The sequence below is a fragment of the Furipterus horrens genome, unplaced genomic scaffold (assembly GCF_987537825.1).
Source record: "Furipterus horrens unplaced genomic scaffold, mFurHor1.1.pri manual_scaffold_3, whole genome shotgun sequence".
NCBI classification, from domain to species: Eukaryota; Metazoa; Chordata; class Mammalia; order Chiroptera; family Furipteridae; genus Furipterus; species Furipterus horrens.
The window spans coordinates 37854968-37879828 of record NW_028327173.1 but is presented as its reverse complement, the minus strand read 5'-3'; the positions used below and the strand labels follow the sequence as shown (position 1 = coordinate 37879828).

General features: G+C 51.8%; 1 protein-coding gene across 1 annotated transcript in view; it reads right to left on the bottom strand.

Moving 5' to 3' along the window:
* The window catches only part of ACOT11 (acyl-CoA thioesterase 11), a 39099-nt gene that overhangs the window by 2113 nt on the left and 12125 nt on the right, over positions 1–24861 (bottom strand). The window contains exons 2-14 of the mRNA XM_090269525.1: positions 18076–18286; positions 17032–17101; positions 13317–13377; positions 12269–12367; positions 11650–11785; positions 9685–9841; positions 8173–8292; positions 6652–6796; positions 5041–5100; positions 4181–4243; positions 3732–3815; positions 2905–3038; positions 834–965 (exon numbers count right to left, since the gene is read on the bottom strand). Coding sequence (XP_090125651.1) covers positions 834–965; positions 2905–3038; positions 3732–3815; positions 4181–4243; positions 5041–5100; positions 6652–6796; positions 8173–8292; positions 9685–9841; positions 11650–11785; positions 12269–12367; positions 13317–13377; positions 17032–17101; positions 18076–18286 — 1472 coding nt within the window. The remainder of the gene's footprint in view (positions 1–833; positions 966–2904; positions 3039–3731; positions 3816–4180; positions 4244–5040; positions 5101–6651; positions 6797–8172; positions 8293–9684; positions 9842–11649; positions 11786–12268; positions 12368–13316; positions 13378–17031; positions 17102–18075; positions 18287–24861) is intronic.

The following is a 24861-nucleotide window of genomic DNA, read 5'->3' as shown; positions in this document are numbered from 1 at the left end:
GGCTCTGAGGCTCCCCTCAGCACTGATGCATACTCTAGAGCCCTCCTCTGGCACTGACACCAGAGTCTAAAGACATAAACTCTTTTTTTTAAACCATTTTATTTATTTATTTGTTTATTTATTTATTTATTTATATTTTTAGAGAGGGGAAAGGAGAAAGAGAGGGAGAGAAACATCACTGTGCTGTTGCCTCTCATGCGCCCCCAACTGGGGACCTGACATGCATCCTAGTAATGTGCCCTGACTGGGAATCGAACCGGCGACACTTGGTTCGCAGGCCGACACTCAATCCACTGAGCCACAGCAGCTAGGGGAAGATGTAAACTCTTAAAGGCCCCATGCCTGGCTGCAGAGATGAGGCACCTGTGTGTAACAGCACTGAATTCACCAGTGTGACTTCAGGGCAGATTTTCTAAAAAAGCCCCTTAGGAAGGAGTGGTGGGCTTTGGGGTTTTTATACTTCATCTTTCTGTGCCTATCTCTCACAGAACTAAGGCCATCTGTCCCATGTCCTCACTAAGGCACAGCTGGCAGACTCGCCACCCTTCAGCCAACATGGGGCTGTCAGAGGATGGAGGCCAAGGAAGCTCCATGTGAGCAATGGCCTTGCCCCTGCAGGGTCAGAGCCTACCCTGCTTCAGAGCATGAGTGACTAGATAGGGAGAGGGGGGTGTTCCCTATCCCCCATCTTACCTGTGGAGCCCAGAAAAGCCAAGTGGTACCTGGAGTCTCAGTGCCAATAGGAAGCATAGAGCCAACTCTGGGCTGATGTCCCCCTCCCTGGGAAAGGAGATAATCCTGCCTACCTCCTACCCCAGCAGGCAGGCACCTACCCATTGTCACAAGGCTTCCGGCGGGAAGCAAGGATCACAAAGTCCTGAGGTTTAGTGTCACTCCCAAGGGCAGGGCTGATGACATGGTAGATGGCATCGTCCTCGTCCACCTGCTGCACTAGTTCCACGTGCCTGTGGGAAGGCCCAGAGCTCAGGGTCTGAAACTATCACATCTACTCTTTGTAGGACATCAGGCCTGGCCCAGTTCTCCATGAGCCAGCCTCCCTGAGTCAAGGCTTAGAAGACAGGGACAGCAGGGACTACAGAGGACAGGAAGGCCCAGCCCAGATGCGTGCATGTGCACACACACGCACACACACACAAGCAAATACACAGGTGCAGACATGGGAACAGACGAACACATGCACAGACACAACACACTTGGGGCATACCTCCATGCAGATATATGGACTGACACACACTGTGCACACACAGACCTGTGCACATCTGGGCATGTCTATGCAGGTGCACACACCCCACACCAAGGTGTACAGAACATTTAGCGAGCACCCACTGTGTGCTTTACATGTACTACGCATTTAATCCCACATCAGCCCAGGCAGCAGGTACTCTTAGTAGCCCTATTTCATAGAGGAGGGGAAACAACCTGCCCACAGCCACAGAGCTAATAGAGAAGCAGAGCTGGGATGTGCCCCTCAGGCGTGGGTGCACTGAACCCATGTGCCTATACACTCACGTAGGCTTATACCAACACACATGTACACATACACACACAGAGACACACACGAGGACATCCACAGAGGTACACATGACCACGTCCAGACCTGCTACCTTCTTGCCTGCTGTTCTGCCCACCCTCATCGAGGCTGCTTCAGGAGCAGGGTGGGGAGAAGCAGCTAGGGGCTCTCTTTCCCTGCAGGCCACTTCCCCTCAATCCCATCACGTATCACAATCTGATCTGGCCTTCAAGGCCCACACCAGCCCAGCTCCTGTAAGAGGCCTTCCAACCATATAGTCAGCTTCCCCAATATCCACTACCAAATCACCTCTCAGGCTTCTCGGGTGGCACTGCCAGCAGGCCTGGGGCACCTCGAGCAGGACTTTTTAAAGCAGCACAGCCCCTTTTGCAAACAGATCTTAAGCAGAAAGCCTGTGTACCATCGGCTACAGGTGGGTCTGCTCAAGTGAGGATGCATGGGGGTAGGAGGGAGAAGTCCAATTTGTCAAAAATCAAATGATCTGCTCACTGAACTCCTAAAAGCATAGGTCCTACTATGCATAAACTCAGGAATATACGCTCCTCATAATAAGTCATTGGAGAAATGACCAAAGAAATCCCCCACCCACAAAATAGGATGTTGGTGTAACAGAAAATTTTATCAAAGGGATTTGATGAAATGCCACCTTCAACTTACCATTCCCACATTAAACACTGAAATTCTGGCTATTTTCCTAAGAACATATATCCTTGACTAAATGCAAGACAATATTCATATGAAGAAGCAGTAAGTTTGAGGAATAAAATGTCATAGGAATAACATTTATATTCAATCATTACATTTAAAAAAAAATTGCATACATATCCATATGTAGAACCAACACATGGTAAATTCAGCAAATTGGTTATTCTATCAGTTGGCCTGAATCTGAGAGGGGGTCCCACCTGTCCCACCCACCCTTCCAGCCTTCTAACCCCCATCCCAAGCAATATCTAAAACTCTTCTGGGAATGTAAAACTCCACAGAACACAGATTGAAAAATTACTAATCTATCCCTGAGTGTAATTCCATGATCCACCCCTTAATTACCCATTTTAAGAGGTGAAAAACTAAGGTCCAGAAAGAAAGTGACTTGCCCACAGCTAGTTGGACCAGAAACAGCACCAGGCCTTCAAGTTCAATTCCAGGCTCAGTTCCTTCTCTGAAGGCTCAGAATAACCCTGACCCTGACTCCCACCTAACACATAACTACAGTCCCCCACCCTACCCCAGCTAAAGGCCAGCTGGGGCTGAGCCTAATAAGGAATAGCGCAACAAAAGGACACCTGAGGGCCCGCCCTCCCCACCAGGTCTGAGAAGGGACCCTGCCCCACTTGTGCCCTGGCCCTCACCGGTAATGCTTGTCCCACTCAGGCCTCCGACGCAGGTCTGAGAGCAGCAGGAAGGTGTGGGCTGCATCCACATGCACCAACATCTCCATGTGGAAGGAGAGGTACTTTTCATCCTCCAGAGTGTACAGACGGACCTGCATGGGACAAAGGGCAGCCTCATTCCTGCACCCTCCTCCCCAGACTAGGCCAGTGGTGGGCTGGGCTGACTGGGATGCTGGACGCCAGGGCTGGAAGCTCAAAACTGCCACCGACTTGCTGTGTGACTGTGAATAAGTGACTCAGCCTATCTGAGCCTCAGTCACATCCCTATGAAAGTGGATGTTGGGAGAATTCCATACAAGTGGACAGAAACATGTCTTAGAAAGCAGTGACTGAGGCAACAATGGAATAGATCTTCAGAGCCAGGTACTCACTCAACCCTCTAATGTCATGGGTGGGGAAGTGGGGAAGTGACTCGTCCTAGGGCACAGGCAGAGTGGCAGAGCTTGTCTTCCCTCAGCCCGTGTTTGTCCACTGCCCCCCACCCATCCCTGCTGTGACTCACAGTAGAAGGAGCAGAGAGGGAGGAAGCAGCTGGACAATGGGCAGCAGGGATGAGGGATGGGGGCAAGAAGGTAGGTGGGCAGGAGAGAAGGATGTGGGGGTCCTCTGCTCCAGGCCCTGTGAGGACAGCTGTGTTTCCATCACTGGGTTGCCTTCATGACCTCCTCCCAGTCCTTTTAAGAAACCCCCTTCTGACATGAGTGACTTGAGAGACTTTCTGTTGCCTGCAGTCAGCCACCTCTGGTTGCTCAGAGGAGAAAGGGTGGGTGGGTGGGGTCAGCTACCTGGTTGAGCTCCGAGGACAGTACCCAGTTGTCCTTGGCCACAAGCGTCTTCAGGGAGGAGACATTGTTGTAGCTCAGGTACACCTGGACAGGGCACAGAGAGAAGCCTCACCTTCTCCTCTTCTGCAGGGCTCAATGCCAAGGCCACGTTAAGCGGGGCAGAAGAACTTGGGTCTTGGAAGAGGGTGGGTGCTGGGCTTTGAGGAAAGAGGCCCAGGCCTGGCCAGACTCCCTGGACAAGCCAGTATCCCTGGACAAGCCACACCTCCTCTTGGGACCTCAGCTCCCTCCCACCAAACAGGGACAAAGGAAAGCCCTTGGCTCACTGCATGAACCTGGAGGCATTAGTATCCTGTCCCCTTCAGGCCTACCTCCGAACCCACTCTGACAGCAGGGAAGTGGGGACACAATGGGCCCGAGGACTCTCCCCTCAGGGCGGGCAGCCTTACCTGGTTGCTAGGGTCCCAGGGGACAGAGAGAGGCATCTCCGTCTGCTTACAGGACACGATGTACTTCCTGGGAGAGAAGGGAGAGGACAACCTTGATCCCACGGGAGCCCATCTCTTTGGACAGACTTCACTGCATGCCGACTGTGTGCCAGGCCCTGTGCTCAGCCCAGCAGGTGGGGGAGACTCCTGTCTGGCCTGGGAGACTGGAGGGCACACAGGGTACAGCAGCGAGAACATGCAAACTTGGTCAGAGCCGGACGGGCCTGGGGAAGGTGCCAATGCCGGCACCTGGCGCAGCCTCAGTGGCCCACACCTTGGCTGAGCTGGGGTGACTTCACTGGGATCTGCAGTCACACCTGCCACCTAGGGTCATCATGAGAACAGTGCTTGGCATACAAGTCCTCCATAAACAAGCTTTTCTTATTAACAGCGAATAGTGATGGTGACCTGTGGTATGTTTTCAGCTCTTTTAAGTCTGAAGTGTTTTCTTAGCAGAGTCATTCAGACCTGGGTTTTCATCTTGGGCAATCACTTCTCCTCTCAGGGCCTTTCTTCATCTGCCAAACAGGTATCAGAGTTGATGGAAGGAATAAGATTTAAAATAGGCCAGACCTGGCCAGGTTCAAATTCTCACTCTGCCAATCATTCCTACCTGCGTGCCCATGGCCACAATCCCTGTTACCAGTGCCCTCGCCTGTACAATGGGCCAGTCAGATGGCTGTGCAATGAGGCTACATGGATGTGGAGGGCCCAGCCAGTGGCCAGCACTGGGGCAACATCAAAGAAACGCAAGTCCCTGAGGCCAGGGAGCAGGTGGACAGCCCTGGGCCCTGTGTCCCCTCCCACCGCCCAGCCCCAACTCGCCTGTCCAGGCGGATCTTCCTCCTGGCACTGGCCTCTCGGTACCGCCGCTCGCCATCCTGGGAAGAGACACAGGGACAGACTATGATTCAGGTGGGACAACCAGCTTGCCCCCCACCCCTGGTACTGTCTGACCACCCCAGCACAAGGGCCCAAGGAGGCCCTGCAGCCCTAAGGTATTCAGGCCTCAATGGGCAGCAGGAGTCAAAGCACCTGGACAGGAAAGTGCCAGGTCCCTGAGCTCCAGCCCCGTCACACCCTCAGATTCTCTGAGTGATTCAGAATGCCGCCTGCCCTCACTGGACCTCAGTTTCCTCCTTGGTAGCAGGGGACCCCTAAGGGCACTTACAGTGGTAATAAGAAACCACATTCATTGCCCTGGCTGGGTAGCTCAGTTAGTTAGAGCACTGTCATGCTGCACCAGAGTTGTGAGTTCAATCCTCAGTCAGGACACATACAAGAAACAGTGGAACAACAAAAATCAATATTTCTTTCGCCCTTGCTCTTTCTTTCTAAAATCAATCAGTAAAAAAAAAACACTTTTAATGTTTAAAAAGAAACATTCATTGAGCACTTGCTATCTATGTACCAGGCATTATTCTTAAGTACTTTCCATGCAAAATTGCATTTAAGCCTTATAGCAACGCTCTGAGGTAGGGTCTAGTACAACCCTTATTTTACAGAGAACAAAACTGAGGCACAGAAAGGTTAAGTGGCTTGCTCAAGGTCACAGGGGTAGAGTGGAGCCAGGAACAGAACCCTGATGGCCTGCTCAGAGCCTGCCCCCTTAACTACTACTTCTAATGTGTCCCCATTCATGAGCATTATACGGCAAAGGCCTGAAAGGCATTTTGGGGACTGTACACTATACTGGCCATCTCCCAGGCTCCCCCCACCCCACTCTTGCCTGCCCAATACTCAGCTCTGGATCGGGGAATTATCACAGCCCATACTCAGCTTTGTGAGGCAGGTAGGTGGGCAGGGCGGGGACCTTGCCAGAGAGAGCGGACAGCCTCTCCAGAGTCACTCCCTGGCCCTCCACAAGCAAGCCAGGCCTGGCCCACTGGACGCACAAGGGAGCATTATTGTAAGGAATGGGCTGTGAACCAAGGCCCTGACTCTTACCCCTATCTCCTTGCTTTCCTGTCACCATCATCCTAACAGTCACCACTTCCTGAGTGTCTGCAGACCTTAACCTGACACAGGATCAAGAGCCCATAGACCCCGACAGCCCTGTGAGATCTGGACCACAGGTACACCTACTTTACAGATGGGAACTGAAAGCTCACAGAGGGCACCACTAGAATGTAGCAGAGATGGTTCCAATCCACGTCCGACCCTAAAGCCAAGGCTCTTTCAACTCTGTCAACACCCACTATAAGCCAGGTCCACATGCACGATCTGAATTCTTTCAGACAAAACAAGTTTCCCACCTGGCACAAGGGGCGTCTCCAGGGGTCACACCAGGGCACTCAGCCCTGGCTTTGCCCCAGCAAAGGGGCAGGGCTGGGCCTGTCACTCTCCGGGCCTATCAGGGGCTGGCAGGCACCCCTACCTGGGGCAGAGAAGGAGGGGAGCTGGTGAAAGGGCAGGGTGCTGCACCCACTCACCCCAGGCTGGGGCTGAATCCAGGGCAGCCTCTGGGGCTGGTCATCTGTATCCAGGACCACGAAGGTCATGAAGGCGCTGTTGATATGCCGCCGATGGGTCTCAGCCTCCTGGCGGTAGGCCTCCACGCACACGCCCACCTCCATGCTGAGGGGGAGGGAAGGCTACTTGCATGCTGGACAGGCCTTCCTGAGGCTCCCTCCCCAACACACATGCACCCACAAAGGTGCATGCACACACATGCACTGCTGCAGTTCTTCCTGGACCAGAGCTTCATTGGCGGGAAACCCAGAACTTTTCCTTTCCGTCAGTGTTTACACAGCACCTACTGCATATGTGGCCCTATGCCAGTCACTGGGGACACAGAAATGAAAAAACCTGTCCGGTCCACGTCTTTGTGGGCTAACAGCTGGGGGTATATATAGTGATGGCATGTTATGAAAATGTTATGGAAGAACATAAGGAAGGAGGTAGAGGGAGGTACAGAGCCTAATCAGAAAAATAATATTCATTATACAATCACCAGCACTTTAACAGCTCAGTGGCTGTGGTTTCTGTATACCTGACTATCTTTATTAATTATAAAATAGCAGCCCCCACCATCCTCTTCACTTATAAAGGTCTTGATCCCAGAATATAGACGTTATACGAATAGGAACACCAAGACCTAAACAAGGCAATAACTTAAAGTCACACAGCAGTCAGGAAGAGAATCTGGACTACACACCAGGCCTCATAGCTCCTTATTCATGGCAGCAAAATGTGTGCTGGTCAGACTGAATAATAATAATAATAACAACAACAACAGAAGCAGCAGTATCAGCAGCAGTGGCAGCAATTGCTGACCTTCACTGACATTTTCTCTGGCATTCTACTAGTAACACATCGTCGGATCCTTAAAACTATAAGATAGTTGTGGTGAGCCCCACTCTACCAGTGAGAAAACCGAGGCTCAGAGGGGTTAAGTAACTTGCCCAAAGTCACACAGTTGGTAAGAGGTGAGCTAACCTTGAACCCAGGCAGCTTCACTTTTATCGACTACACTCCAGATTCTTCCTTTTTATCGACTACGCTATAATCTTTGAAATCACCAAAAAAGATGGCTATTTAAAGTAAGCTTTCATGGGAGTAGGTGCCAGGATTCGTTTCAAACGTAAGGGTTCTGGTGACTAGGTTTTGTTTTAGGCAAGGGTGGGAAAAGGTTTGATGATAACACAATACTGGCCAGAGACAGCCCTGTGATCCATAGTGTGACATGCATGGAGGCAGGAGCCAGGGAGAGAGACTTATAATGAACACAGGGCTCTATCTGAGACAGCAGGAGACACAGGGCTGGGGGAACCCAGGGAGGGAACATCGAGGCTGAATCTTGGTGGAGGTGAAAGGACCCAGCAGCAAGGCAGGATTTAGATCTCATCTGCAGGGTTAAAGGGTTCCTGGCAGGTTTGTAGGAGGGTCCCTTCTTGGGTCAGGAAGAGCCCTCAGCCCCCAGGACCCCAGTCCTGCTCATTCCAGCCCCTCACCTATGTTTGAAGGCGTTGTTCACAATGGCCTTGAGCACCAGGCGGTCCCCAACCTGGGATGGTCCCCGGAAGTGAAACATCTCAATGGCTTTCAGCGTAGGGTGGGCATGACACAGCCGGCTGGAGGAGGCCAGTTGTTGGGGGGACAGAAGAAATGCCTTGAGTGCTTCAGCCACTGGTTTGAGCCAGCCTCTACCTCTACCCCATCTCTAGACCCATCCAAAACCACATGCACCACCTTCAGGCCCACCCACTCCTACCCGGTGACTGTTTTGCCCAGAGGAAGAGAACTAAGTCTCATTTCAGAGTTTAAAATACTGAGGTCCATGTGCATGGCTGGAGAGCAGCTGAGTTTGAGGTGACAGAAGAAAGCCTAGTGCAGGGCTTGGTGTAATCCCTAACCCATATTCCTACCAACCTTTATATCTTAGCATCTGCGGTCCCTTGAACCCAAAGAAGCCCTCCCCTTACCCAAAGCTACTTGTCACTCAAGGTCTAGCTGAAATGCTCTTCCTCCAGGAAGTCTTCCCTAACTATCCAGGCTCTGACTTTCCTCTGAGATCCTACAGCACTCATAGCATTGCTTATGCATTGTGTCCCACCCAGCGGAGGAGTCGCTGGAGGAGGGTGTGGGTTGGGAAGAGCACTCCTGGCAGGAGGAACAGCAAGTACCAAATCATGAAGGCATAAGAGTGTCATTTAGTGAATGTGTTACCTTAACTATAAAAATGCCCTGATATTGGGGTAGAATGAGCCCAATATAGGCGCAGAGGTTATCAAAGAAGGAAGGAGTGTTTCACCTCTAGAGAGAAGGGAATAGTCAGAGAGGCTGCATGGAGGAGGTAGGCAGGATTTTAGCAAACAATGAATAGAGGGGTGGCATGGTAGGAGGTTAAACCAGGAGCAAAGTCACTGGGAACATGGAGGATGGGAAAGGGAAGGGAAAATGGCTTGATTGGCAGGGAGAGTAAGATACAGGAAGACAGCTGGAAGCCCAGGTCAAGGGGAGGTCCTGGTACCAGGCCCAGGGAATTGGTGTTTCCCAGGCAGAAAATGAAAACCATGTAGGACTTCCCCCCACCCCCATTTATAAGGGAAAGTTTATTTAGAAAGTTACAGAGGAAGCAGAAGGGCCCTTGGAGCTTAGGAAAAAGAGGGAGAGAGACACATGCCTTTGAGGGACAGAAGAGGGAGGAGAGACACAGGAGTGCTCTGCCAAAGACAGAGTGTGCCCTGGGGAAAGTAGGGAGTGGGGAAGGGTGTGGGCGTCCTCTGTAGAGAAAGCCACCCACCCAGGCAGGGCTTTTTAAGTCAAAGAAGGAATGGCCAGCTCATGGAAAATCATTGCTCTCTGGTTCTGTGTCTGAATGTCTCAGGTTACCTTAACAGAACAGCCAAGCTTCTGAAGCCTTGAATGCCAACACCAAACTGGGGTTTCTGCCCTGGAGGGAGCTGGCTAAGGGAAGGAGGGGAGAAAGGAAGGGAGGCAGAGGCAGTATACTCTTCCCTCACCTGGCTGCAATGGTGGCCACATTCACCATCCAAGCCATGATCTGGCCCCCGAAGGTATTGCCCTGGTGATTGGCGTTGGGAGGCAGGACCAACTCCACACTCTCCACGCGGGTCTTCTCAGCTGGCACCACATAGCTGCAGTCTCTGTTCTCCAGACCTAACCAAGAAGGGGCAGAAGGAAAGAGAGGGGAGATGAGAAGCTTCCCAAGGGCAGAGCCTCCCCATGGGCAGGCTAGGACCCCACCACCATGACTCTGCCCCACCCACATTATGTTATTTACCCAGCACCAAGTGTGCTGGACCTGCAAGAGGAGACCGGAGAGAGAGAGATGAGGCTGGCACAGAGCAGGGGTCAGAAACTGGCTTTCAGACAGCACACACCTGGGTCTGCACTTCAGCTCCACCCCATACAGACTGTATGACCTTGGGCAAGTCAAGTAACATGTCTGAACCTGAATTTTCTCATCTGTAAAGGGCAGATGTCAAACCCAACCCAACTGGACTGTGAAGATGAAATGCAATCTCAGCTCTACAGTCCCTGGCACCAAACTCAGTAGGCACTCTCTCAAAAAGGATAGTTCTTCCCTCCCCCTGCCCTGACATGCCCTACCCCTCAGGGGCCATGGCATTAGGATGTTCTCAGTAGGAGAGGCCAGAGAGGTCAGGGAATCAGATGCTGACATGCCCCACCCAACGCAAGGAAGTGCCATGTCCCAGGGAAGAAGACCTTCTCAGGGCGGGCCCATCAAATAGGCAACATTTTGCTTGGCTTGTAGGCTGCTCAGACGTGCCAGAGGTATGGACTAGGGGAGGTTACAGGCCTGAGCCAAGGTCTGGAGGCAGGATGGCAGGACAGTCACAGTCACAGGGAGCCTTGGCTTAGCTGGAGCAGATGAAGCTGAGCAGTCAGCCAAGGGCCTGGATGCCAGCCTAGGGCATTTGGACTGACCCTGGGGAGGAAGGGCTGCCAGGACAGGAGGGAGTGGGAAGGCTACAGCAGGATGGATGGCTGCAGGGGGGCCTGATGTCAGCAGGGAGAGCTGAACATGCCCACCCACAGCCCTCAGGGCCTAGAATAAACAGGGCACACAGAATTCGAAGCACAGCCCACTGATTTCAGTGGGGTTAGCTAGTTCCACCCCTCCCCACTCTGGGCAGCTGAACTCTCTTTGACTTATCCTAAAATAGTCTCCTTTAAGTTTCAAGGAAGACTCCACATCCTAATGTTCTGGAGATTAGTGAGCAAATCCAAGGACACCCTTCTGACCCTTGGTCCAGACTATGCCCTCTGTCAGGGATACCCTTCCTCATCTCTCTGCCTGTCAAAATCCTACCAGTCCACAGTAGATCTGAGTGAGCTGGTATGGAACAATCTCTAAGATCCACTTTTAGGGAGGAAGAGGCAAGATACAGAACAGTATGTACCATATATTCCCTTTTGGGTAAACCAGGCAGCTATATGATACATAGCGGGCTTGAACATGCAGGGAATGCTTCTGGAAAGATGCCCCAAAATGAGAAAGAGTATGTGCTTCTGGAGGGGGCCTGGACTCTGGGGTAGGAGAGTCTTGCTTTTTATTCTATCTCTAGCTCTACGTCTATGCCTATACCTATACCTACCTCTATATCTATCTGTCTGTCTTTCTACCTGCCTACCTACCTACTTTGATGCTTTTTAAAAATCCTAGAGTCTTCAAGGGCAAGCTAAATACAACCTCCCCAAATACTTTATATCCTAAAGACCCAAATGCATTTGTGGACAACAAAGACTTTTCCTCATGGCTGCTGGGAGCTGGGGAAGAGGCACTCCCCTTTCACTGAAGGAGACCTTGAAGCAAGAGGGCCAGTCAGGCCTGAGGCCACCAGTGGGGCCACATCTCAAGGAAATGCCTTTGCTCCCTCTACACAGTGAGGGCCCAGGGCAGAAAAGAAGCACCAGTTGGCCGCCCCATCCCAGCTACTCACTATCCTGAATGACGTAATTGGCCAGGAGGTCCTTGATGGTGTCGGTGTAGACCAGCCGCATGCGCCGGCGCTCAGCTGCCACACTGTGCTCGGTCTTCTCCTCCTCCGTGAGCGGCGTGATCTGCTTCAGCTTCACCTGTGGGCAGGGGTGGGGTGGGGGATGCTAGGGACAGGCTTCCTGAAACAGTGCCAGGGCCTGTCCCCCCAGCCACCATCTCATGCCTGGGGCTGATGGCTACAAATCTTTGTCCCCTCTTGGTCCACATTTTCCTGTCTCCATGTGACTGATACATCATATACATCCTCCAAATGACCCCAGGCTCCCTTCTGGGGTAAAGGCACAAGGGATGGGGGTAAGGGTCACTGCAGGACATGAAAGAGAAGGATGAGACCTAAAGAATCCTCATGTGGGATACACAGGGAGAGGTGGGGAAAGGAGAGAGGGAGGGTGCCTGGGGCCAGTAGCAGTGGGAAATGGGCCTTCCTCTCGGGGCTGTGGGTTCCCTGCCCGCACCTCCACCCCTCTGCCAAACCCCAGCCTCACCATCCTGGTCTAGGCCCACCGTGCCTGGTGGCCAAGTGGCCCAGCAGTATCAAGCAGCCAGGTGTAGCCACCCACCTTGGAAAGTTCACGGTGAGCCACAAAGGTGGCCAAGGCCTTGCACACGCTCCACTGCTTCTCAGAACACAGGTCCTCAGAGGCCACCTGGATGCCCACCTAGAGAGGAAGAGCAGGTGGAGGAGTGAGGAGAGAAGAAACAGAGCTCACAAAACTGAAACCCCACGGCCCGATAAGATAGGAAGTCCCACCCTAGGCCTGGGCTCTGCTATTTCTCCTAACCCGCCAAGTCTAGGAGGCTAGAGACCTGGGGTAGGTTCTGATTCTGCCCTTGGCTCCCTGGGAAACCTTGGGCAAGTCACTTCCCTTCTCTGGGCCTCAGTTTCCTCATCTGTAAAGTCAGGATGACCATACCCACCCTTGCAGGACTATTGAGAGAATTAACACGAGACTGTGTCCGTGAAAGTGAAGTGTTCGCTAAATTGAAAGGAAAGATATGTGGGGGTATCTGGGCATTTACAGGGCACCCAGAGGCACCGACATGGCTTGCTATCTCAGCCTCAGTGGTCCCTCAGTGACCACACGCCCAGACGGGTGAAGCCACCTTGATCTGATGTTCATGGGTGGTAGAGTCCCTCCCTCAGAGCTCACAGAGCCCTATGTGTCACCAAGAGTCCTTCCATGACCCTGAGGCACAGGAATCATGCTCCCACCTTACTGGTGGGCGGTAGAGTCTGTGGGAGGTAAGCTAAAGGACTGAAGTCCAGCACTCTCCCTGCTCCAGCCCCACTGCCTCCAGGGGCAGGCATAGCAGCGGCTGAGGTGAGGCGTGAAGACCAGGGGGCTAGAAGTCAAGTCCCACAGTGGGATCTATGCGGCCTGGTGACCTGAGGCAAACCCTTTCCCTCCCTGCACCTGTTTTTCCCTTCTGTGTTATGGGGTGTTGAATAGGAAGACCCTTTCAGCCCTGCCCGGTGGTTCAGAACTCTGCGGCCTCAACCAAGGCTTTGCAAGTGTGAGTATGCCTGCGCTGGGGGCTGAGCAAGGAGAGGAAGTATAAAGCCCGCCCAGCACCCACTCAGCCCCAGGCAGCACCTGCCCCACACACCTCCATGCTGGTGTTGAAGGCCCGGTTCACCTTGGCCTTGATATTCACCACTTGTCCAACGCTGGAAGAGAAACGCAGGAGGTGAGCCTTCCACAGGGAACAGAGGGAGGGAACAGAGGCCCCAGATACTTGCAGGGCCTCTTCTGAGGTGAACTGGCAGAAGAATGTCAGTTTACAGAGCATATTCACACCTGGATGTCACCTGAGTCCTCAAAGCAAGCCAGCGAGATAGTGTCAGCACCACTTTTACAGGAGGGGCAGCTGAGGCTGAGAGAAGCTTCATGATTTCATTCATCTGCTCCCTTGCCCCCACTCCCCCTTGTCCAATGAATGCTCCAGCTTCCTTGCACTCTATGCTTACCAGTCCCCTCCTCAGGGAAGCCCTGTCTGCCCTACTATAGCTCTGCAAGGTTAACCTTCCTAATACTTCTTCCAGCAGATTGGCCTCTGCCTTCCCCACAGTCCCAAGCTCCACTGGGACAAGGCCTAGCATAGGGCACAGGGCAGTACCTCTATAATAGAAGCCTACTAAATTAATACATTCCACATTTATTGCATACCTACTAAGAGCAAGGGGCTGTAAACAAAGGATGAAAAGAGAAATGAAAACATTTAAAGAATGCTTACTATGTACCAGGCACTGTACTTGACCTCATTTGAGCCTCAAAATAAGTGCGGCAGGTAGGTTTAGGGGCAGAATGAACATCAGAGAGGGTAAACCATTTGCCTGAGGTCACCCAGCTAAAAAGTGACAAAGCCAGGATTCTAGACTGATTCTGTTGACTGCTCTGGCCCTACTCTTTCCAGCTGCAGCCTGTCCCTCTGGAATGAGTCCCACATCCAGATGAACAACCAGAATCTATGAAGGAGCCACCTAGCCTGCCCTATGCTCATTTTTTTCATTTCTTTTAACAATTCTCACAGTCATGTGGGGGACTGTCATTTTTAGGAGACATGTGCTGACACGTGGAGGGATGGAGGATCATAATGTCTATGACTTACTTTCAAATGGTTCAGCAAAAAGAGAGAGAGTATGTATTTATTTACCCATATATAAAGCAAAGTTAGCAAAATGTTAATTATTGAATCTCAGTGATGGTGATCATTTCACTATTCAACTTTTCTAGAATTTTGAAAGTTTTCATGATAAAAATAATAGAAAAAACCTTCCATTATCCTCAAAAAAAAAAAAAGTTTATTTTCTGTGGTGCTAAAAAGAAAGAAATTTGTGACTCTCCTCCCACCCCACCCCCTCGTCCTCACCCTCCTCTTCCTCCTCCTCTCTATAGCTTCCCCAAAAGCCGAGCAGACATCCATTTGGACTCCCGAGCCTCTCTTCACTTCCTAACTGTCCTCATCCCGCAGCTCAGGCTGAAACTGGCTCCTTCCCCAGTCACTGCCCAGCCTCTTTGGGGGTCCTCTCAAGCCCCTAGCTCCCTGGTACCCATCCAGGTGTCCACATGACAGAGAGGCAGCTACCATAAACAAATCTGACCCCTGTTCAAGCCCTTCCCCAGGACCAATTTACTCTCAGGGGACAGAGGAACATGTTAAATAACACCTCAATGATGCTAACAGCAAAACCCAAATGATGAAGAACTCTAGAAGGCAAGTGACCAGGTTTCCTCAACAAATCCATTTCAATGAGGGGGAGGGAGGAAAGGGAGAGAGAGAGAGAGATGGTCAGGGAAGAGGGTGTTGGGGGATGGTATAACATCTATAGATTTTTTTAAAAACCTTAAGAAACATTATCAACCTATTGCAACCTTATCTGCATTCTGACTTGAACAACAAAAATAACTGAAGCAAAACAAAATAGAAACAAATTCATGAGATAGTGTAGACAATTGAATGTTGACTGGATATTTGATGTACATGAGAAATTGTTGTTAATTGTGTTTAGGTATCTTTGTCTTGAGGTTAAGTTTAAAAAGAATTCTTACCCCTTAGAGATACATTGTGAAATATTTTTAAATGCCAAAAGCAAAACAAAAAACAAAAAACACTTCCCTAGTTTTCCTCAGGTTCAGCCAAGCCTTTCCTGGCCACCAATCATGGTCCAGGCACTTCCCCAGCTTGCCCTCCTTCCCAGGATCCTCTCCAGCTTTCCCTTCAACCCACACCCTCCTCTGCCCTGACTTACCTTCACTCTGCTGGGTCTTGCAGCAGATCCATGCACTATGCATGCATCCCTCCTACCACCCCTCTCTATCCCTAGCTGCAGAATCTATGTTGGCAGCAGAGAGCCAGAGTTGGCCCAGAATAACTGCAATTCCTCAGTGTCACTACTTACTCACACTGTTGACAGTACTGAAGCCAGCTCAAACACTTCCTCCAGGAAGCCCCCCTTGATGACCCTTTATGCCACTATACCCACCCAGAGACATATAGAAAATATGGTCCAAGTGGTTTAGAACCAGGCTGCCTGCCTGACAGTATATCCTGGGTCCTCCTCTAGCTGTATGACCTTAAGGAAGTTATTTCACTTCTTTGTGCCTCAGTTTCTTATTCTGTAAAATGAGGATACTAATAGCCAGGACCTTATAGTATTTATCCGAGGATTAATTAAGTTAATGTATTTAAAAAGGCATTGCAAATAATGCATCAATATTGGTTCATCAATTGTGACAAAGGTGCCATATGAATATAAAATTTTAATAGAGGATCTGGATGTGGGGTATATGGAACTCTCTGTACTATCTACACCTGTTTTGTAAATCAAAAACTATTCTAAAATAAAAAAAGTATTACAAAGCACCCATACGTCAGAGATCATTATCAGCATGGAACTTACCCCTATGAATTGAAATTATGTTTCTACATCTGCCTCCTTGCAGTCTGGGAGCTCCTGGGGCACAGGGACTGCCCTCCAGTTGACTGTGTACCGCGAACCCAGCATAGGCCCTTACCCAGAAAAGGTGGAAGTAGTGATGAATGGCTGAACGATGAATATAAGAACTGGCCAAACCTTTTCCTTAACTGCAACCCTCTAGGCACCAAGGAAGTCCTGCATAAGCCCTTGGCACCTCCTGTCCTAGGCACTGATGGAGAATCTGGGAGCAGGCCCAAAGGCAAGAGCACTGTAAACAGTCTCTACAGCCTGTCCTGGGCTGAGGGCTTGGCATGGTCCTTGAGTCCCAGCAAAGCTCTGCAGAGACAAAGCTCAGCACAGTGTAATGAAGAGCTTTCTAACCAGTATAGGCATTTAAAAAAAGAAAATCTGGGAGGTAGGGAGGTCCTCAACACTGGAGGTATGTAAGCAGAGATTGAATGACCCAAGCTTCTAGCTTGGGCTTGGCCCAGGCACCTTGTCTAGAGACCTCCCTACAGTCCAGCAACCAATGACCCACAGAGAATGCCCGAGATCAAAAAGGCATTCACTGATTATGTCTAATCCCTTCCAGAGAAAAACCTGGACTTCACCAAAGTCACACAGCACCCCACGATGCTGCCTCAGCAACATTCAACTCCGAATTTGAAGCAACTTCCTTGGCTCCACCTCAGCTGAGGAAACCCACCCCACAGCAACTAGCAACTAGCAACAAGCCAGCTCCCAGCCCGCCGCTGTCCCAGAGACCCTGCAGATGGGTCACTGCTTCCCAGAGGCTTCCCCTACTTCCTCAGTAAAGACCACCAGGCAGGAGAGACAGGGGAGGGATCCCTAGGCTTGTGATGGGGTGCTCAAAAGTACCTAGAGGCAGGAGGGGCCACTTACCTAATGGTGTGCTCAAAATAGATATCGTCCATGGAGGCGGTGACGCAGGGACAGCCAGCATGCTTCTCCGCTGGCATCAGGAGAAGAAAGCCACGCGTTAGCGGCCTCCCATGTATGCGGACCTCCGACCGAACGCCAGCCCTCCCGAGCAGGGGCCATGCCGCCTCACCCGCACCCTTCTTCACTCATCTTCAAGGCCGCCGTGCCCTGTTTTAGGCACCTGGTTTTGGCCTGTCTAGTATCTCTCCCTTCTGCTCAACTGCAAGTTCTTTGAGGGCAAGAGCTTTTGCCTGCCTTGTTCATTGCTGTGCCCCAGTCCCAGAAGAGTACCTGGCACATAGCAGACACCAAATAAGTAGCTGTGGAACAAATGAATGGTCACACCATGCTATTCTATTATACTGCCCAGCCTTCCAAGTGCCCACACATCTGCCCAGTCAACTTCACCGCCTCTGTTTGCTTGCCTGAGGCATTCTTACCCTCAGGACCCTGCTCATGTGCCTTTGTCCCTCTAGAATCTCTTCTCTGTCCCCGCAGCCTGTTCTCTCACAGCCCCAATTTCACCTCCCTTTCCCAGTCCCCATTAAACAGTGCTTGGGGGCAGCTGGGTCACTAGTCTGTCCCACCTGCCCCATCAGACTTGAGCTCCCTGCAGGTTGGAGAATACTGGGACATCATAAGGAATGAAATGAGTTTAACTCAACTCAACTCAACTCAATGCAGGGAGCTCTTTAAGGCAGACAGCATGGTGCTTGCTCACAGCACTGCTAAGTCAGTCTTGGAGCAGCCACGTTCAAGGCCTCGCTGTGTTGCAGCAGGGACCTAAGGGCACTCAGAGCAGGGAGGGTTGGGGGAGAGGGTGGGCCAGGGCTGAGCATCGAGAAATTGGAGAGGGCATTGCAGGCAGGCAGGCTGGGATGAGGGACTAGTGTGGCACTCAGGAAGACAGCGACCATCTCAAAAGAATCTCAAAAAAGCAGGGCCCCTCCTCTGGGTGTGTGGAGCCAGCGGATGGGAGGACAGCTGTGCCAAGCACAGTCTCACCAGACAGGCAGGCCGTGGTGTCGATCCACTTGAGCAGCTGCCCGATGCTCAGCTCGCCACGCTGGTTGGTGTGGCAGGGCTGCACCAGCTGGCTCATCTGCACCTCTGTGGGGTTTCGGTACCCCTCATCGTCTGCCATGGCGCTGTTCTTGAACTCTGCACGTGAGGCTGACTTTCGGGACTGGCGATTTGAGAACACGGAGGTGAAGCCCTGGGGAATAGGTAGGTTCAGAGAGGTCAGCTCATTGCAGGGACCCCTCGGTCTGCCCATCCCTGAGACCTGAGGGCTGCAGGGAAAAGAGAGCCCCCAGGGCCACCTCCCACCAGCTCCCAACCCCAAGGGGGGTCACCACCCTCCAGCTCATGGCCAGACCCTATAGGGGGCAATCTGGATGTCACTTGTGCCCAGGCTCCTTTTAGCCAACAACTCCATATTAGCATGACCTTGGACCCGAGAGAGAGGTAGGAGAGAATTCAGTCCTCCTTGCTTCAGCTTGTAGCTCAGCTTTTTAAAGTTTTGCCTCTAATTAACCTTCATGCTTGAAAGATTCCCCCTCTCTGTGCAGAGAGGCCTAAGGAGCCTCTACCCAGCAAGCCTGAGGATTTGTTCCCAATAAAGTGTCTCAAGAAGCAGCTCCTATTTCATCCCCCGAGGGCCCCATCCTTGGGCTCCTTGGTCTTCAGATGACACCTTTGTTGGGTGCTCATCTCTCTTTAGCACTTAGCTCTACCAACTTGGAGGGCTGGACAGTCACTGAGCAGCTGGTGACCCAGGCCAGGGCTGCAGCAGCTGCCAGCTGGAGAATCAGCTGAGAAAATCCTCAAACTCATGAAGGAGAGGTGGGGTTTCTGCCCAGGGCGCAGCTTTTGTAAGTCCTCAGGCAGAAGAGGTGGCAAGGGCTTAGCAGTCCCTTGGATGCGGTGGGATGGAGGAGGTGGGGCAACTTGTCATCCCTTCTCTTTCCCTGATCGGACGGTGAACAAGAGCTGGGTACTGAGAAAAACGACAGGAGGGGCAGGCACGAGATCCAGGTCTCATGGGCAATGCCAGGTGTGATCAAGGTAACAGTCGCTGCCAATATTTATATGGCACTTATGAAATATCAAACACTCTCCTAGGCACTTTACATGTACTAATTCAATTTTATCTGCCCAAGAAACCTTTGAGATAGGTTCATTATTATCCCCACTTCACTGATGAAGAAACTGAGGCCAGAGTCAGTGGCAAAGCTTACCCCAGAGGTCTGGTTCCAGTCTGACGTCCTACCCACCACACTGCACTGGGCTCCTGGGGCTGAGATAAGAAGGAAGCCAGGAGCCTGGGCCTGGATTCGGCAGCAAAAAGTGCCACGACTCTGACGCTGCCACAACTGCAGACGGGGGCAGGAACAGCTCAGGGCTGTGATGGCCCTTGTGCTGGGGGTGTGTACCCTTAGATAATTCCCCCCATGAAACTCTGTAGCTAATTCAATAAATTCAATACACACGGACGTGACTGGTTCAAGGTGGTTGACTTGTAAGTGGGATTTGAACTGGGCTTTAAACCAGGCCTGTCTGACCCAGAATAGCTTGTAGGTCCCCAGAGAGGCAGCTGGGCACTGAGGGGAGAGAAAGGAAGGCAGCTGTCCCAGGAGCTTTCAGCTTGGGTGGAAGCCTTCAAGGTGCCAGGCTTGCAGGATCTTGTAGGCATCTCACAGGCCTTGTGGTCTAAGCAGGAATGTCACCATGGTAACCACTGCCACGGCATTTCCAGCCTGGTGTGCACTGGGGGCCTGCGTGGGTGTGGATGCCGGAGGCTGCCTCTCTGGGTGTGGGAGACGGTAGAGGAGAAGGCAGGCAGACTCTGTTCACCCACACTCTTCCCAAACCCCTCCCACAGCCAGGGGTTCTGCACAGAACATTCCAGAAAGAAGCCTGGAGAAAGCTAGGGAAATGAGGGAGGCAAGATGCACAGGGTAAGGGGGCAGAAGCAAGGGAGCAGACATGTGCAGTTTCTGGGCAGTTCTGGGCATGCACGCATGATGTCCCTGCTTCACAAGCCTATTTTCACATCCACCATCTCCCTGGATCCTCACAAGAAAGGCAGACCCCATTTTTACAGATGAGGAAAGTGCGGATGGAAAAAGCCCCACACCAGCAGTCAGTGCACCTTAGTTTCAATCCTTTCTCTGCTTCTCATCTGGCCACTCCCCACTCCTATCAGCCTCCTCTGGCTCAAGTTCCATGAAAAGGAGCCCCTACCTTCCCAATAGACCCTACATGCCTGAAGGCAGGATCTTTGCCCCATTCATTCATTCATTCATTCATTCATTCACTGAGCACCTCCTCTGCACGAGGCCCTGCGCCAAACGCTGAGTATGCAAAGGTAAATCAAGTCAATCCCTTTGAAAAGCTCCTACTCTAGGGCTCATGTCTAGAAGAGCCAGGCATGCAATAGGACCTCATCAAAGATTTGCAGAGGGACAAGCAGAAACAGACTTGAATTCAAATCCTACTCCTGTCCCTCAGGTGCTATGTGATCATGAGCAAGTCCTCTCTCTTCCTGAGCCTCATCCATCACTCATAAGGTGGGCAGGGGAAGTGGGTGAATACCAATCCCCAAGTTATTCCCAGCCCCGGCTCCAGGATTCTGGGGTCTAACCTTGCAGGGCTCTGGCAAGCCCAACTGAGATTTCCTATGAGGAAGCTAAGGAGCTGGTTCGCCCTGTCAGACAGGAAATACTGAGCTCCTCCAACCAGGGCTAAGTTCCCACCTTCCCAACTCCCCTGCAAGGCGTGGGATAGGCCTCACTATGGCTATCCCGCAACTCCTCTCAAAAAGAGGGGTGCAGAGCCCTGGGCTGTGACACCAGCGGAGGGAACAGGGCCGTACCAATGACCCAGGACACAGCCTCTCAGATTCCAGCTCCTTCTTTGGCTCCAAGATGGCCTGCCCACATCAGGCCAGGCCAGGCCTCCTTCTTGTCCGGGGTGGGCAGGCAGGCAGCCAGCCTGGGAGGCAGGGCACTGTGCAGCCCATAAGAGTTTGGCCAATGGGACCCTAGAGCTGGGCCACTCCTCCCAGGGCCAGCCACAGGGAAAGCGGAGGCCCTGGAAGGAGTCACGTCCTGGGGCAACCAGGCAGGCTGAGCCAAAACAGCTGACAGGGAGGGCAGAGCCTACTGCAAAGGTGGGGTCAGAGATGTGCCCTCTCAGAAGGAAGCCATGCCAGACTCTGGCCCCGGCCACAGCAGAACTGGCCAGATTTAATAAATCCCAGATTAGGCCTCAGCTGGCTACACCATGGGCTCTGTGTCCCTCTCCTGGCCAGCCGTGCCACAGACCTGCTGGTCAGAGCAGGAGAAGCCACTTCGCCCAATCCCTTCATTGATAGGGTGACTGAGGCACATGGAAGGAAAGGCTGGTCCAGGGTCCCATAGCTGAGCATTAGGATGAGCCCTCCTGGGCCTGGGCTCCTTCTAGGCAATTTGACCACAGCTCCACACTGACACACTTGACCTGGATTTCCTCCCTCTCACAGTGAGCCAACTAACAGTGGTCCAACCTCCTGAAGCTCTCAGCCTTCCCCATTGCCCTGAGGCGCTCGGGGCCCCACTGCAGCTTGCTGGGCCCCGCACTGCTTCCATAGCCTGTTCACAGGCCTCCACCGCCTTCTGGCCTCTACGCAGTGCCAGATGGATCCTCCAGAGAGGAGATCCACCGACCCACCAACCACAACTTACTGTGCCCTGCCTGGCAGGGAGACCAGGTCCAGCCCTTGTAACTCCTCCCACTAGGGAACTTCGTTCTGTCCCCTAGGACCACACAGACCTACCATCTGAACAGTAAGCCTGATCAGCCAGCTCCCCTGCTCCAGACTCCCTACTGCTCTCAGGATCAAGGCCCTGCTTCTAGCTCCTGCCACGACCCCCAGCTTGACCACAGATGGTTTCTCAGAGCACCACTCCCCTCCACCTCCATTCGGTCCTCTGCCATGTGCGTGCTGCTTCTGCCTGGGATCCTCTTATCTGCCAGGTGAGTCCTTGCTCCTCCCTCTCCAAGCACACCCATCCCTGCCTCTTCCCCAGGGAGTGAGGGCCCCCCAGTCGCCACAGCCTCGCCTGTCTCCATCACAGCACTGACCAAGCTGTGTAGTCACTGTATGCACAGGCGCCCATCCCATGAGACAGGTGTATCCACTGGACAGAACACATTCAGGCACAGCACAGAGCAGGTGCCAAATAAACACCTATGGAAGAAACTCATGACAGGGGTCACCTGGGAGCTGAGACTTGAAGATGAGGAAGATCTGAGGTGCAGAGAGGATATGAAGACAGCAGAAAAGACAGGCAGGAACAGGGGTGCCTGGGGTGATGGGCACGGCCATGGCAAAGGAAAGCCAGAGGTAAAGTACTAGGTACCTGTGCGGGCAGAGACAGAGCGAAAGGAGCCAAGGAGTCCCCAGAAACATGGAAGGCTCCTGGAAACGGGTGTGGCCTACAGATTACCCAGAAAAGGAGACCGGCCAGCAGAGTGATCTTATTAGTGCCTGCAGGACCCATCAAGAACAGCCGGCCTATTGAGCATCGGCCTGTGAACCAAGTGTTGCTGGTTCGATTCCCAGTCAGGGCACATGACTAGGTTGCATGCCAGGTCCCCAGTTGGGGGCGCGTGAGAGGCAACTGCACATTGATGTTTCTCTCCCTCACTTTCTCCTTTCCCCTCTCTCTAAAAACAGATAAATAAAATAAAAATAAAATAAAGTAAACTTGTTAAAAAATAAAAATTAATTTTAAAAATAAATGAGAGAGAACAGCCGGCCTAGAGCTGAGGAGGCCCACCCACGCAGGCAGGAAGGAGCAGTCTTGGGGGATCTCTCACCTAAACCACCATGACAAGCCTTGGAAGTCGGCCTGGCCTGGGTTCAAATCAGTGGCGCAGGCCACTCTCTGTGACCTCAGCACACTGCTCAACTTCTGTGGACCTTAGTTTCCTCATCTGTAAAATCCGTGATTATAATACCTACCTCCAGGGGTCATCCTAAGGATGAAACTAAATGAGATCAAGTGTTGAAAGCTCCGAGCACATGCCTGCCATATGGCTAACATTTTTGAGCACTTACTGTTAGTATTATAAAGCTGAGTTTAGACTTCCTACAGAAACATAGCTGGGAAGGACCCCACTATAATTCACACTGGACTTTACACAGACTTTTCTCACCTAGGAGTGCACCAGAACTTCACGGTGAAGGGGCAAGACAGGAGGCAAGATTATGAGCCCATTTGAGAGGTTCTGTGAGAATTCAAAGAGCCATTGATATTAAAGCCTGGACTCAAGCCCAGGGTGTGAGACTGAAAAGCCCCTGTTCCCCCCACCCCACCCCCCTGCCTCTCCAGAGGGACTAAAACGCAGGCCTGGGGGAGTAGGGAGAAGCAGCCTTGACCCGTCCTCAGAGCCCTTGGCCAGATCAATGAAAGGCCTGGCTGACCAAGCCTGACCACTCTGAGCTGTCTGAGGGAGCTGCCTGACCCAGTGCCTTGTCCCCACGAAGGTGGCTCCAGTCTCTCAGAGAGACCAGGACAGCCTCCAGTGGTTTCCCCACCAGTGAGGCAGGCACATTTGTCAACATCCTCAACTCCCCTTGCAGTTCCCTACCTTTCTCCCCAAAAAGGCTCTGAGGCAGCCGGCTCATACACACACGACGCACATGCACTGGGAGCTGAAGTGCAAGCAGACCTAAGAAACCAGAAAATGCAAAAGTGATGATGTTATAAACCCAGGTACACAAAGATGCTGCCACAGAAAACTGTTTGGCCTTGAGACTCCCAGCAGACAAAGCAAAAAAGGGTAGCAGTGGGTACCAAACTCAGGTAAAAAGAGGGAGACCTCATCCATGAAGCCAGCCTGGGGGGGCTGGAAGGCACCAGTGGGCTGTTTCACAGGCTTCTGATCGTCATATAATATCAGCTCGTATCTTCATTCTAGAAAATAAATAATGGTCCAAATGCCCTACACAAACATCCTCATTCTACTTCTAGCTACAGGTGTATTGGCACTTAACATTTTTCAAATTTTAAGGTGGGAAAGGTAGAGAATCAAGTCAATATATTTTTTATTAAGACCTCCTATATGCCATTCATTTGGTTAACATTTATTGGATACCTAGTATGTATCAAGTTTGTGCCAACAGCTTTCCGATATCTTATCTCAGTAATTCTCATATCTACCCTGTGAGGTATTGTTATTCTACCCATTTTACTGAAGAGTAAACCAAGGCTGAGAGCAGGTATATTGCTTCTGAGCAACTGGGAAGTGGCAGTTTATTAAGACACTCCCAGACCCACCAGCCAAAGTCCACGTTTACATCTATATGAACAGCACTTCCATAGGCCCTGGAGATGGAGAAGACAGAAGAAATTCTTTCCATCTGAGGCTCAGAAAAGGGGGCAAACTATCTCAAGTTACATAGCCAGCCAGTGAGGGAGGGGAAAACAGAGGCCACAGCGTGGAGTCCCTGTCCGGAGCCCCTTGGTGCACTGATCAGGCAGTGGGGCTTCCCCCTTCTTATCGCCAGCCCTTGGAGGAAACTGCTTTATAGGTAAGGAATTTTACTTTGGAGTGACAGATGTGTTTTGGAACTAGATAGAGATGGTGGTAGCACAACATGGTGAATGTACTAAATGTCACTGAATTATACACTTTAAATTGGGTAATTTGCCCTGACTGGTGTGGCTCAGTGGATTGAGTGCAGGCCTGCAAACCAAGGGGTCATCAGTTCGATTCCCAGTCAGGGCACATGCCTGGGCA